The 15,655-nt window shown below is 37.8% G+C and overlaps 1 protein-coding gene across 1 annotated transcript in view; it reads left to right on the top strand.

Moving 5' to 3' along the window:
• Positions 1–15,655, top strand: part of PIGK (phosphatidylinositol glycan anchor biosynthesis class K) — a 71,309-nt gene that overhangs the window by 41,258 nt on the left and 14,396 nt on the right. Inside the window, exon 10 of the mRNA XM_064455323.1 lies at positions 5,531–5,606. Within this exon, the coding sequence (XP_064311393.1) occupies positions 5,531–5,606 (76 nt within the window). The remainder of the gene's footprint in view (positions 1–5,530; positions 5,607–15,655) is intronic.

The following is a 15,655-nucleotide window of genomic DNA, read 5'->3' as shown; positions in this document are numbered from 1 at the left end:
AAGACTTGCATGAGATAAAATACATCTCTGCCCTAAAGCTACTGTAGCTATTCTGTGTAGCAGACCATAGGCTGGATTAGCACTTGTGGCAAAATGTGCCACCTCTCGATGCTAGGGATTTATTTTTCTTTAGCGCACATTGACTCTCAGGATTTTTCCCATAAGACAGAGCATGCAAATATAAATAACAAATAAGATTTTTCACTAAATATCTTGACACATTTTACTGGATTTAGAGTAACTTTCCACAGTTTGTTTCATGCTTACTTTCCTTCATCTAAGAGCAGTCACAGTGGCAGTATAAAAATAACTTTTAAATTGAATTTTTCGAGATCCTCCTCTTCTGCTCTCTGTTACTGCTTCCCACTTCTCTTCTGATTTTATGTTTCTTTCTAGTCTTCGCCCTGAAAATCAAGATCTCCTTATGCTTTGCATTACCAGCTGTCAGGCGTGATGCCGTATATGCTGATATGCCACTGTGTTAGCTTGCTTTGGCACTGTCGGCAGCACTCTGCTGTCATGCTCAATTGAGACAGAAAGGACCATTTCTTATTGGAAAATTAATTCATGAAAAATGACTTTTGTTTTTGTAATAGAATTGTTTTGAAAGAAATTAAACATACAAGGAAATTTGTGTTACAACAAATTAGCCCATAATTTTATAAAGGTTTAAGTGTCACATATAAATGTACTAAACAGTGAGGCCAACTAATTTTGTGAAATTACAGCCTCAAATTGCCACACATGATTTGAGCATAAATTCTATCAATTGAGGGTTTTTTTGTATTTTGTTGGGGTTTTTTTTCTGACATAGCTGCTTTTGAGCAAAAATTAATGCCGCTCCTGGAAATTACCTCTGGAAGGAGAGTAGTAACAAATGTACTTGCGTCTCTCTATGAAAGGGCGAGGCAAGGTCAGGATGATTGTAATGGAGATGGTCTTTCTTCTGACCTACTCTCTTCCTCTGCTGTGCAAAGGAGGAGGAAGTAGAACATCCTCTTCTGTGTTGACCTCTTCCTCCTCTCCAGTCATGGCCTTCTTATTCCTTACACTTTTTAGAAGAGGAAGGCCTTTTATAGATAGTTCTGCCAGTCTAGGAGTCCCAGTGTTAGTGGGCTACTCAGCTTTGGGCTAGTGTAAAATGAAGTAGTAGTTTTGCAGCAAGCTTCTTTGTCCTTGGTAAGAACTGCCCTGATTGTGGCTTTTCTGTGATCCACTTGCAAAACTGACCAAGCTAACCAATGTAATTTTCTTCAAGACAGAACATGAGGCTGCCTCTGTGCTTGTAAATTAGCCTTACTGCTGTACTGCCTTGCAGTCACATGTGGAGTTTAATTGCTAGCATGGTCCCTGGTACTATTTTGGCTTGTGCCAGCTAGCGCTCTCCTGGACAGTGTTTGTGCATGGTTCAGGATATAACGTGCCTGGCGTAGCTGGTTTTGGATGCAGCCCCTGCTTTGGGGGAGGGAATTCAGCCATGTAGTCGGGAGCTACATCATGTTGTTTGATCTTACTGGCAGTGAGATGTCTCTGTTCTTATTTAAAAGACTAAAATATAGCCTCTGTGTCCACTTGCAGGGGATTTTAGGCTCCAACGGCTGTTTCTGGCCTTTTCTCAGGGCAGACAAGTCTTGACTTTACTGCTGTTCTTGGAGCTCTCATGATGGATGCTGTTTCATAGAAGCCTTTCGTATGCAGTGATTCATCCTCTGTGCTGCTTATAGGATAGCAATTTCTTGTTGCATCATCCAGTTTTCACCTTTGTTGGAAAGAATGACTGCACAACAGGTTTTGTTGGTAAGATAAAAGAAGGAAAAAGAAATTTAGAGGAAGTTGCCTGGTACCTGTTATACAAATGTTTAGACCAGTAAACTGATGGTTGCCCTGAGAAATAAAAACAAGATCTATGGAGGCTTCATAGTAATATAATTCACTTAAAAGGAATTTATATTGCTTATATCTGTTAAAATGAATGCTGAAAGTGGTATTGCTAACTGACATGGTTATACTGGTAGAACTTCGCATGCCGGACATTTTGAAGCACTTTGAAGCATTTTCCAAAGTGATTGTATATAAGTACTTGAAAACAAAGACCTGCAAGATGCCTCTGTCCTAAGTTTCAATTTCTGTCACAAGTATCATCACCTGATAGGAAAATTTAAAAGATGAAACAAGCAAAAAAATATGGTTTTTTTCCTCAAAAAGTTTTAAATATTATTTGCTTAAAATACAACATAACTTCTAGGGGTAATTCCCTTTTTTAGGTAAAAATAATGTTGCTAGTATTAGATGTTTTTAATTTTCCAATGTGTAAATAGCTATGAACAGTGAATGTAGTAACAGTTCAGATCTGACTGTTGGTCAGAACCTTGAGTAGAAGCGGATAAGAATAACCCTAGAAAAATATGTGTTGAAATATTCTGGCAGTTGATCAAAGAGGAGAAAAGAGTTGGGAACAAAGCGCTTAGGAAAAACCTTTGTGAAGCCATATATATGCTTATGAATTCAGGAAAAAAAATCAGTCATGGTCAGTAAGAACAAGCTGATATTTTAGGTTGGCTCAATAATCTGCATATCCTTCTCACAGTTAATTTTTGTTAGACAGATCTGAGCGTATGGTACTAGGAGGAGAGTTCTTTTTGCTTGACAAAATGCCATGCAATGGCTTTAGAGGATAGTACTGCAGTATCATAATAATGAAGACTACACTATTATTGTAAAATTTGCAAAGATCATTTACTGTGAAATATTCTTGCACTTTATTTAGTAGCCTCAGATGCCCAAAGTGTATTGATAGACTGCTTTATCATACCTGCTAGCTCAAGTTAATGATATGTTCCAGGTAGAGGATATAGTTGGGCAATATTTCATACAGCTTTTTTGTCAAGAGTTTTGAGCTTCCATGCTTTAATTTATGCGGTTTAATATGAAAGATTGAGGTACATGCTCATCCAGTTGAGAAGGCTTATCTGCAGGAGAAGAATCAAAACTCTCTTTTGTGGACTTGACAGCTAGTACATCACTGAATACATATAAAAGAAGTTGATGGCATTTAAGCAAAAATTTTGAGAGAATGTTCTGAACTCTTCTTCCAAACTACCCGTGTGCATGCATGTTTACATATCATGGTATGGGTACATATATGTAGACACATGTATGTGTAGATATTATAATGTGCCTCTAATCTGTATCTTGTCATTTTTATATATATCTAATGTAGTCTATTTAAATTGATTTTTTCCCAGAAAGTAAATCAGAAAAAAACCCTTAGAAATAGTCTTTCTTGATGTTGAAAGGCTCCTATGAGTCTAATTTCAGTTTAAATCTAATTATTTTAAAATACATGTTTATACTATTCTCCCCTCCCTATTTTTTTGGTAAAGCTTCCTAAGACTCAAAATTATGTTGATAATTTATCTTTTTTAATCCTTTGACATTTGAAGAAAAGTCTTTTTCTGCAGTTGACAAGGAGGGTGTTTGACTATGCAAGGGAATGCTGACTCTGTCTAGACAGAAAACATTGCCAAATGTACAAAGTCCTTGATAGAACAGGCAACCTTTTTTTTTCTTTTCTTCCCTGCTAACATTCCATTTATAGTAATTGTAGCTGTTACTTGCAGCTTCAAGTATTTAATTTTGGGATTTGAGATACTAGGGGTTTATTTTTCCACATTTGCAGTGTCCCTGTAAAGACTGTAGAGATAAGTGTTCAAGATATTGATGAATATTTTGTTCTGTGTACAGTGGTTTCATATCTGGAACAATGGCTAAGAAATGGGTTTATGTAGCTGGTATCTATAAATCTAGGTGGTGTGTCAGCTAACAGGCTCCCAGTAGAACAGAAGTAATCTCAAATTCACACTGGCTGTGGGTAGCTAAATAGCCAGTGGTATGTTTGCCAGTCAGGACTCTGCAAATGATAGAAAGTAGAAAGGAAATGAGTGGAAAGGCTCCTTCTGCGCACCACAGTGGAGTCGTGGAGCACACTCTAAGCTCTGATGTTTCTGTTGCACTGTAACAGCAGTATATTTCATGTTGTGAGTACAAATTCATCATTGCCATAATAGTCCAAAACCTCTGAAAACCATATAAGTAAATGAGCTATTTCAGTAGACCAGCTTCAGTAATTCAGAGCTTGCTTACTTAATTTTTCTTAAGCACATTAAGCAGTCTGAGACAGGCTGTCACTATGATCTTTGAAATATTGCCATGTTTCTTTCATTCTCTGCTTCTAAATTTCTTATACAGTAAGACTTTCATACTTCCTCATACTCTGTTCATTACAGATTTCTGGGTATTCAGGCTCTTGGAGCTTAAAAGCATTCCAAACCACAACATAAATTCAGAAATGGAAAAAGGAAGAGATGTGCATTTTTGTCATCTCTCTTACCACAGCCTGTTGACTCCCAGTGCAGAGTCTAAGCCTGTAGTTTCTGGCTCTTACCTGGCAGCCAGTCTGCAGATAAATTAACCTAGCAAGCACGTATCATTTTTGACTAAAATTGGTATAAGGTAGTAATTTGAACCTGGAAATAATGTCTTGGCCACAGTTTTTGTCTGAAAGTAATTTTGCTTTAACTTTATAGAAAGGCCTTGTTTTTGTAGGCATCTTCTCCCCCCCCGCCCCCCCCCCCAGTTCTTGTCATATTACTCAAATTCCTATATTCAGAACTCTTCAGAAAGATTGAGGAATGACTGATGAAAACCTTCAGTGATACTTTGAAAATGTAGCACGTGCTTTGCAGTTCCAGTAGAAGAAAGCAGTATGGTTGATGGGTTTATAACTTGCTTTCATATTGATTTACTATCATTTAAATATTCTTTTAAAAGACTGCTTATGGATTCTGAATTTTCAGTTGCAGCTACAGTTTATTTGACATTTAAAGGGATATGGTGCGTTTTCTTTGTGAAATATTCTATTCTTCTTGTTCATGCTAGTTCTTTGGCTTATTTGAAACCAGTGGTACACACTGCTGTGCTGGTAAGAGCACAAATGTTTGTGGTGTTGAACTTCTACCACAGCTGAACACTGATGTACACTTGCAGCAAAAATGGGAAATGGTGAATAATACCTCTTGCCTTTTGAGATGGTCACATTTGAATTATGTTGGCAGGATTGAGTGAAGAAGCTTGTATTGTTAACAGTGCTGAATCTGTTCTGTAAACATTTAAGACTTTTTTTCCTGTGGGGATTTCAATCCAGCTTTCACCAGCACTTCATTCTTCTAAAAGTGAATTTAAAGGTGTTTTTAGGTTTCTGCTGCTAAATTTGTGTTTTATGTTTTGGTCAGGGAAGAAATCCACAGTGTTACACACATATCTGTTGACTATAAATGTATTCTTTCACACAACTTTGTAAGAAATATATTCAATTAAGGTCTTAAAGTACACTTTTTCTTCATCTTAAGCAAAATAATCTTCCAGATACCAAAGATTTAAAAGTAACGTACCTGAAACTCTTAAATTTCAGTAATTTAACTTGGTAAATATTGTACTACATTTGATAAATGTTAACTTTGTTTCTTCCCAGGCTTCCAGAGGATGAGTTGGCAACAGAACCACTCAAATATGCTGAACAACTTCCTGTAGCTCAGATAATACACCAGGTATGTTGTTCTATTTTAGGGATTTTCTTTGAGAATAAACAACATCTGTAACAAAATCTGCTTTTCTAGGTCATACAGAATCAATGTCTGTATGCTGGAAGTATGTAAAAACAACATACTCTTGTTGAGATGACAACGATTAAATTATAAAAATCCTATTCTGAACATGGCAATGAAAAGATGCTTCCTGTATGACAGGGTGGACACTTCAGAGGTTGCTGTTAAAATAATTGTGTGTCTACTGATACAAAAGAAAAAAAAAAATCCATTAATTTGTTGAATTTGCATTTTAACCTAAATCATATTCCCTTTCCTGAAAAAGCAGACAAAGTATAGAATCATTATTGTGGAATAATTGTCATGAAAGATGGGTTGGGAGAACAATTTCCCTCCTTAATACAGTTCTCAATTAGTACTATTTCTGTTTCTAACTAAAGCAGTGTCATCATACTTTCTGCTTTCCACAGGTTTGTTTGCTTTTTCTTTTGCACAATAAAAGAACAGATTGAGATTTTTGCCTAGACTGTGCCTTCTAACTGTGTCTTTATTTAAAATCAATGCTCTTCCATTGATTTAGGTAAACAAATGAGGGGTGATGTGGTGTTGCGGTTTAACCCCAGCTGGCTACTAAGCCCCACACAGCCGTTTGCTTGCTCCCACCCTGGTGAGATGGGGGAGAGAATCAGAAGGGTAAAAGTGAGAAAACGCATGGGTTGAGATAAAGACAGTTTAACAGGTAAAGCAGAAGCCGTGCACACAAGCAAAGCAGAACAAGGAATTCCTTCACTACTTCCCATGGGCAGGCAGGTGTTCAGCCACCCCCAGGAAAGCAGGGCTTTGTCACACGTAATGGTTACTTGGGAAGACAAACGCCATCAGCCCAAACCTCCCCCCCTTCCTTCTTCTCCCCCCAGCTCTATATGCTGAGCATGATGTCATACGGTGTGGGATATCCCTTGGGTCAGTCAGAGTCAGCTGTCCCGGCTGTGTCCCCTCCCAGCTTTTTGTGCACCCCCAGCACCTCGCTGGTGGGGTGGGGCGAGAGGCAGAAAGGCCTTGACTCTGTGTAAGCCCTGCTCAGCAATAAGAAAAGCATCCCTGTGTCATCAACACTGTTTCCAGCACAAATCTAAAACACAGCCCCACACTAGCTACTGTGCAGAAAGTTAACTCTGTCCCGGCCAAAACCAGCACATGTGGACATGTAAGCTGGGAATAGCAGACTACAGTTCATATTATAGCATTTTTCCTTTTTCCCCCCAATTTATGGAAAGGAGGAGGAAGCGTTCTTTTCAGTGCAGAAGATTCTATACTCCCTTCTTGCTCTTTTCTCAAAGTTCAAGGTCTGAATCTCAGTCCATCCTGCTGGTAGATTAGATGCCCAGCCTGCACTTGCATGTCTTCTCATTCTTCGCTGTGAGCCACAGTGGGCTCTGCCTATTTTGTGAAACCGCTCATGGCCAAATAACATGCATAAAACTTGTGATATACTGTAAAACATGAGTATTGAGACTTTGCATCTCCCTTTTTGGTGATGATTTAGAGAAAGCAAAAAGGCCTACTCTGTTGCAGTCATTTATTTTTTAACTTTGTAGATGTGAGTCCTGCTTCAGGGACAGGTAACTATAGTTTTCTTAAGCCAGGACTGAATAGGTCAGGGTACAGTTTTCCGAATGGTACCTTGGCAGTATGGAATCTGTCAGGTAATCGGGTATACTCTGAAAAATTGTCCTGAAAGTTGGGAAAGATAATGACAGTTCATTGTGGGAGACAAAATGGTACAGTCCATTTGCTGCCTTGAGATAAGGAAAACTTCCAACCTGAAAACTGGGACTTGGTGTTGGTCAGCGTAGCAATAGCCAGATAGACTATGTGCAATAAAGCTGTGGTTTCAGACTTAGCTGGTTCTGAACGCTTAAACATCAACAGGTACTAATAAAAGTCCACTAAATGTCAAAGTTGCTTACAAAATCCTATTAGTATTAATCATTATCGTAGATCTTTCCAAATACCTTTGTCAATCAGTGGTTTTAAGCAGTTGAGTCACACGCTGCAGGCAGGGCTGGCTTTACCTTAAAGGAAACATAAGCTTTATTTTAAAACTTCAAAGTGTACAGGTCTTTTCTGCGAGATGTAAACACAAGGGATTTTAAAACTTTTGGCTGAAATCTGCACCTCCGGGAAGAATCTCTGATGTGTTCAGAACATGGAAGATTGGAAATCAGGACCAGTTTGTATGTCAGGAACTCCCTGGTGTTGTCAGAGCTTCAAATGACCCAGCAGCCTGCAAATGTCACATTTAAAATTCTGTCTTCATGCCTGACTCTCAGCATAAATGAATTAAACAGCAGAGCAGGCAGCCAGTCAATATGTTCTTAACAGTGAGAGTGAGCAATGAAACAGTTTGGGGGTTGTTTGGAATCAGTAAATAGAAACTGCATGGAATGGCTTACCTAGAGGAAAATCTCAAATAGGAAACAGAATTAACCTTTAAGATGGTCGACCAGACAAAATGTCATAGTAATATTTTTACAACATTAGGTGCGTAATAACCACAGAGAGTTCATTTGGCTTCTGTGTGTTATACTGCAATAGAATATTGCACTGTGGAAGGCAGAAATCTGTTTTTTATATACTCATACCTGTTTGCTATAACAAATTTACTGGTAGTATAGAGCTGTGGTCCACACAAGGCAGCAAAACAGACCCAACAGAACTGCAGATGTCTTTGATGTAGAGAAACAGAATAAAATGACCATTGTTTAGCTATTGTGTCAGAGAGTCGGGCATCATGCCCTGCTTTTGTATGATTGTAATGCCCTTTTTGAGCCTTGAAGAGCTATAATCAGCTAAGCATAGTTTGCACCAGTGTCCTGGTGAATTGGCACTGCAAAGATTATAATGGATCATTTCTGATGGACCTGTGACACTTGGGTCATGTAGTGCAAGGGCTGTGTTAAGTTTATATGACCAAATATGTTTTACTTTGAGAAAAAAGAAAGAATTTATAAGAAATTAAAAACAACATGAGTAAAAATGGTGAATATATTTGTGGTGTTATGATGCTTTATTAAAATGGGTAATTACTGTGTTTAGTGTGGGCCGTTGGATTGTTTATCACATGTAAGGGTTCTCTCATGTTAACCCATGTTTTGTTTACCTCTAGGCAGAAACAAAGGCATCACAATATGAGACAGGTATCCTAAATGGGTAGAACACCAAAGTACATTTTAATCATAGCAGCCAACGAGGCTGCTAATTCTATCCAAATTTCACTGTAAATTTATTCTCCTGAACACTGCTAGAAGTCTACACATTTTACTTGGGCATTTACATGTGATTTCTAACATTCTGTTCAGTACTTCATCTCTGGTATTTTAAAAAACATTATACTAATGAACAGATATTACCTTTTGATTTCTAATCTGATTGTTCCACAAGAAAATTTCAGACTTGGTACATCCTAAACTATTTAACGAAAGGAGACCGAGAATCTGATTTTGGGATTGATCTTAAGCTTTGTGACACCAGTAATTATGTATTATTATAGCAGCATAAAAACAAAAGAATAACAACCCTATAAAGTTCACAATTCCAACTCACAGAAATGCGTTATATCTTACGCATTAGACCATGGATAATTAAAAAGACAAATGTGAAATAATGAAAATAAATAGCAGAATGAAAACAAATGCTAACATTTAAGCCACTAGTTTTTAGACACGAAGCAAAATCAGACATTTGTAAATAAAGTAGCTTTCTCAGTTTCTAAACCAAAAAGGAAAAACATGTGCTTTTAATTGAAATAAAAAACTGCTAGTGCTTGGTAAACGAATACAATCATTAATATAAACTTCTAAAATGTCAAAAGTTAAGCTTTCGGAGGAATACCCTCATAAGACAGCCTTTTTAATGAGGTTCTTTGTGCACAGCCGTGCATAAGTTTATGAATAGTAAGGCCAAACCAGAAAAAAGGAGAAAAAGGAGAGAATGATTTAATTCTGCGCTTGTCTTTAGTTGACATCGGTCTGGTGAAAGAAGATTGTTTTCATTTATCATAAAGGATATTCATTGTTGGCCTTCCAGTTCAGCAAGGTATTTTAATAAAAGTACCTAACTTCAGTGCCAGTGCTCATGCTCTGAATGTCACTCTGTGTTAATGTATTTCGCCTAACTGGGTTTGGGATATTGAAGAGACTTAAATTGTTACAGGTGTCTTACTGATGAAAGAATGTTTTATTGATGAAAGGTGCATTTCAGTGGATAAATGCCAGATCTCCCGATGATGATATAATTGAAAACAAAATGAAACAGCGAATTCAGACCACGATCAACTGGCATACTTATTTTAGTCCATTGTAAAATATTAAGCAGATAAATCAACATACTGTTAAAACAGGATGGTATTTCAGGAAACTAACTTCCAGCCCATAATGGCAATTGCACAATTTACTTAAAATTTGACATGGTTTACAGTTGCACATTTACTTAGAGTTCCTAGGTGTTTTCTCACGTAGGGAAATGCATGGGGGAGCGTTAGGTATAATTTCTAATTAAATGAGATTGAGTTTCCTTTTGGAGGACGTGTTAAGTTTGTTTTGTAGAGTTTTTAACTAGTGTGTTTCTGTAGCCTCACTGTGGAAGCCTTAGTGGAAAATGCCTTCTGTAATCTCAGGAGACTACTGGGAAATCTTGCTAACCCTGTTGGGTAAATACGTCTCTCTATTCCAGACTCCAGTTGAGCAATTCCTGTGAGCACCATTAGCTTTGCTGAGTTTAGACTCAGAGGACGTTAGGGAGTTGCCACATCCAGTCTAGCTTGAGGGTATTGACTGCAGTCTACAACAAGGGAAATTAAATAAGAAATTTAAGAAAGAAGATGTGAGGGAGATCTCCAGAGTTATAGATGGACAGGCTGATGGTCATCAAAGATGACTGTAGAGTTTCAGTTCTATATTAAGTCTTGCAAGAAGGTCTTTGTTTCCATAATTTCAGTGTTTCTGTAATGAGTTTGCCCTCCCCCCCCCCAGCAGTAAAGTCCTTTTGCTTTGAAGATTAGTTTTTATTCATTCTTGGGACCTCATTCTCATGTAGTAGAGGGGTGTTAGTTTATTGCATTTGTTGATGTTATTCCTGTTTCACGCTGATTTAATTGAGAGAGGTTTTCTTTAGCAGCATTTGGCAGAAACGGTTGAAACAGTATTAAGAAAATAGAACACACCATGTTGTATAGATTTTTTTTGAAGTATTTTTTGATTATCTATAACAACAATTTTAGCTCTCAGACTTAAATGTTTTCACAAACATTAAATTAAAGCGGTTTTATGTGGCTTACAATCTTTGTGAAACGCTTGATATGAAAATTAACCCATCACATGCTGATAGAGTCTTGAAAGCATAAATTTAAAATTTAGGGATCACACTGGTGCCAGTCCCATCACCTCGTAGCTGCCCTATAGCACTTGTTACGTTTCAAGGGGGGCCTCTCACGCTCAGTCTATGTCTGCCCTGATGGTGGCATCTTGGTTCCTATTTGTTTTATAAAAAACATTAATGGTGTTCAGAACTTTGGTCAAGTATGCAAGGTCTTTAATAGCACAGCTGTAACGCAGACTTTGACCTTTTTTTGAATGCAGATAGTAATTTTGGTTTATGGATAATAATTTATTAAAAGTTTTGAAGTATTTTGATAAGCGATACTTGCATTTTACTGTGTCTTTACAGGCTAAGAGGTTCAAAAGCAACTTGTGACACTTAGATGTGTGGGCTTGGATGTGTAAAGTTTTAGACACAGCTATTTTTACATTCTGTGAAAATGCATTTCTGTAGTTGTGTTTGAAAATAGCTTTAAAGCATAGCTTGGTTTTTAAAACTGGCCATCGTACTCAGCTAGATCATGTCAGAGATAAAATATGACCAGGTTTTGCTGCACCTGTTAGCACAGACAGGTCTCTTCAGGAATGCTTTTCTTTGTCAGAACTGAATTTTTTCAGGATGATTGAGAATTGGATATTTCATATCAAGGATTAGAAAGTGCTTTCACGTCAGAATTCTATTTTATTTTAACAAAATACATTATGTGGCTACCCAACAAAAAGCCTTGTGGCATGTCACCTTGTACTAGGACACCTGCCTGGTCAGGCTGACACTTGTGCAGTCTGAGCAATGTACTGAAGGCAGTGCTGTCCCCTTACCACTGCCAATTTGGAGTACATGGAGAAGAGCAGCCTTTTGTAGCAGTGTTCGTGTCTGCCTGCTCCAGGCTACAGGTGAGAAAAGCTGTTTCTGATGCATGTCATGGAAGTCTGTCAACATCCTCTTCCTCACCAGCTGACCTAACGTCCTTTTTGGGGCTCAGGCATTCTGACTATCCTCATGTGCAGAGTGAAACCCAAGCATGCTGTACAGCTTTTGCTGAATGAGCATTTCCTCATCTAGGGCACTTGGTGTAGAGGGGTTAGAAATTAATGTGTTTTATTAAGGTTGGGTTTTTTTCCAATTCCTTTTCTTTTCTGTATCAAACATATGCTTGTGAATTGTGTAACCTGGAGGTGGTTTGCCTGCATTTTGTAACTCTAATGGAAGTGGTCTCAAGTGGAATCATGACTGGATGTTATCCAGTAAATAAGAACTCGCTTCTTTCCCTAAATTATATACAGTATGTGGATTTAATTTCTCTCACTGTTGCATGAATTAGAGATTATTTAAATTCTTTTGGCTTCCTTTAAATTGAATGCTACCTAGTAGAAAACTGTGCTCCAAAGGAACGAAACAAACTTTCTGTGAAAAGCTATTACTGCACAGTTTTGCCAGCCACCAAACCAATATGCCATAGAGCAGCAAAGATACTTCTGCCAACACTGTGTGCTACTTGGTGCGTATAGGTGTGTCATGGTGTGACAAGGTGCTTTGAAGTTCACTCCCTAATATTGCTTCTTATTAAGAGTGATTAAAAAAATTGTGAGTAGCAGAGTCTTGCTGTGTGTATGAGTCATGTAATGTATGCAGTGTGTACCTTTAAATATAGAGACTGCTTAATTATTTTGATAGTACTGTTTTCTATAAATAATAAATTAAGAATTGAATAGTCCAGTTTCTCTGGCTCACTCCAAGAAATCACCAAACACATTCTTGATTCGGTTGTAGCTAGTACAGATCTTTTACTGGCAAAACATTAAATAAGAAATGTTTTCAGGCATTTTTTCATCTAGTGAACTACTGCAGAGTCAGTGATTGTATTCGGCACCCTCATATGTAAGCTGGTAGTCCACACAAACAAGGAGGTTGTCTCTCTTCTTTTTCAGAAATCAAGTAGCACATTAGCCTAAAGAAATCTCATAAGCAGAGTTGTAACATTCCCGAAATAAGGCATATTTCTGAGCGTAGCATGAAGTATTTTTGTAAAAGTTTTAAACTATAATTTCTTTGATTTGCTGCTGTTTTTCTCATCAGTGCTTTCTGATCACAGAAGACAATGATGTGGAGTTAGCATAAATTAGTGATGATCTGTTTTTACAGACAAGGCACAGCTGCTTTTGTTTTGTTATGTTTTTCATCTGAGCATGAGGGAAACCCTCTGGAAGCAGACAGCTAGTAAAGCAGCCTCTTTTCTTCCATCTTCCCATTAAAGGACCACAGGGAAGGTTCTGCTTCCTTATCTCTTTGTTAAGTTGAAATACTAGATGCAAGCTTTTCTCTTAGTCTTCAAGACACAATAAAGATAAGTATCTTAGAATTATTTTTCTTTCAAATGCTGCCTCCCAAATCTTAAAAATTTAGCAGTAATTATGAGGAACTTGTTTCTGTAAGGATAGACTACCAAAACGTTCATGCAAGGGGAACTCTTCTTTTGTCTGCACACAACACTGCTCTGCAGAGCCAGAAAAGAAGCATGAGTTTTTTGTTGCTGACCAAGCATTACAGGAGAACTGAATGTAGTATTAAATTCTTCCAATTATAACTGGATACAATGGATTGAATAACTAAATTCATTGGAAGGCATCTTGCACAAGGAACCTGAACAGTCAGTTGTGGGGTTCTGGTTTTTAACTGTTTCCTACTAGAAATACCACACCAGATGTTTTCTGTAAGCCAAGGTGGGGAAACTTTGCCCTGGGCTGTTCTGCCTGCCCAGAGATACTGGAGTTGGGGGATGGTAGCATTTTCTTGCCAGAAATGTTGCATGCGTGGTCCATCTTTTCTCCCGTTTATGCATTAAAACATGTAACTTTATCTCCTTCCTTGCATTTTTTCAAAATGAAACCAAAGTATATTTTGAAAATAATAAAAGAATAATATTTTTTTCCCTATTACACAAGTCTGTTAAGAACAGTTAGTTGAGCAGGTACCAAAATATTCTGTTTAATGCCATGTACATTATTAGCTTGTCTGGACATCGGTAGGGCCCAGTCTCTGCTGTCATGTCTTGGAATGTGAATTCATAATTTCTTCATAGAAGTGGCACCCAGCAAGGTGACAGTAACCCCTAGACCATGGTCTCCCTCAAAGATAGTCATGTCTTCAGGGAGATGCAGCAGCAGAAATGGATGCAACTGATGCAATGTTTTCAAAATAACCGTTTTGGGCTGTACAGATCCTGCAGGTTGGACAAAGGAGTATAGCACCAAACTGTTCAGTTTTCTGAGGTCGCGTCTTTTTTTTTCCCCCTCTGTCCCTGACCTATGAAAACCCTTACATTTAGAGATTGGCATTGTATCTTCAGTCATCTTTGGCACAGGGTGGGAGGTCAGTTTGACCCACAGCTTGGAGTAGTTTACCTAGGGGCTGTCCCTCAAGTGGCCACGCTCTGCGCTCCCCTGTTGCTGTTAGAGTCCTGTGCTCATTACACAGCAGTGAGCTGAAAGCTACTGCTTAGAAGAAGGAAAAAAAAAAAAGGGCATTTTTCAACCTGGCTGGGTATTTGACTACAGAATTTCTAAAGCCAACTAGAATAAATGATATCAGCCAAAATTGATAAGGTGTATGTATATTCCCTGCAAATTTTTGTTTATATTTCTCGTGAGCAGGTGAGAGTGAAAATAATTGTTACTCTGGAAAGTTGAAATGGAAGTAGATTTAATGCTTTTGTGCATATCATGGGAGTGCTCAGTTTGCCCTTGAGAATACTGGTAATATGAGGCATTATATGTGAATGTAGCATCATCCATTTCATGCATTATGAGACATCAGTTTCATACCCACCGGCATATAGAATTGTCAGATGTACTATTAAAAAAAGATATTAAAGGATACCCCAACTCTAATGTGGCTATAATTGTTAGAGGTGCCACACTAGATTTGCAGCTTCTTTAAGAAGTAATTCCTGTAATAGTTTCTTTTTAATAACCACTATCTAAGATGTAAAATGAAGGAAGAGGTTCAGGAAGTGACTGTAACATATCAGGCTTTATAGAGTGCTATAGATCTTTGTGGTTCACTCATCTGAACTTCAAATAACTGCCTTTGAAGGATCGGTAGTAGCTGTATAACCATGAACTCTAAACACTGTTACATTTCTTACATGAAAAAAATTGTTTATGCTTTTTTTTTTAGCTGAATCAGCCATGTGTTTGACGACCCTGTACGCGCAAACCTATCAAAAAGTACTACTTATCTTTCTATATCTTTATTTTGGCTTTGGACTTGATTGTGCCATGATCCCCTTTTGTTATGCTTTACAACCTGCTCGCAACTGTGAATTTAAGACTGTCGTTACTGTTTCTCTTGTGCTGTAGCTATGCTCAGAGCATGCTTACAGCTTAAAGTAAACTTCACACAGCATGTTGGCAAAAAGCAAAACAAGCTTAACAGTGAGAGATTCTGATTTGTAGACTGAGGCCATAAAGGATGGTTCTGTTAATCTCTTCTGACTTTCTGCCCAGAGGACGTAGATACTTTGTTTATACTCTCCCTTCTTTGTGGCTATACTGAAATCAGAAAGAATGACTAGAAAACGGAGTCAGTAGAGGCTGGTAGATGTTTAATCAAAATACTGTAATTATGGGGGGAATATAAACGAGGAGGACAATTACAGCATGTTAGTACATGTG

The sequence above is a fragment of the Phalacrocorax carbo genome, chromosome 6 (genome assembly GCF_963921805.1).
Source record: "Phalacrocorax carbo chromosome 6, bPhaCar2.1, whole genome shotgun sequence".
NCBI classification, from domain to species: Eukaryota; Metazoa; Chordata; class Aves; order Suliformes; family Phalacrocoracidae; genus Phalacrocorax; species Phalacrocorax carbo.
Note: the sequence above shows the minus strand (reverse complement) of the source record. Positions and strands in the feature narration are given on the sequence as shown.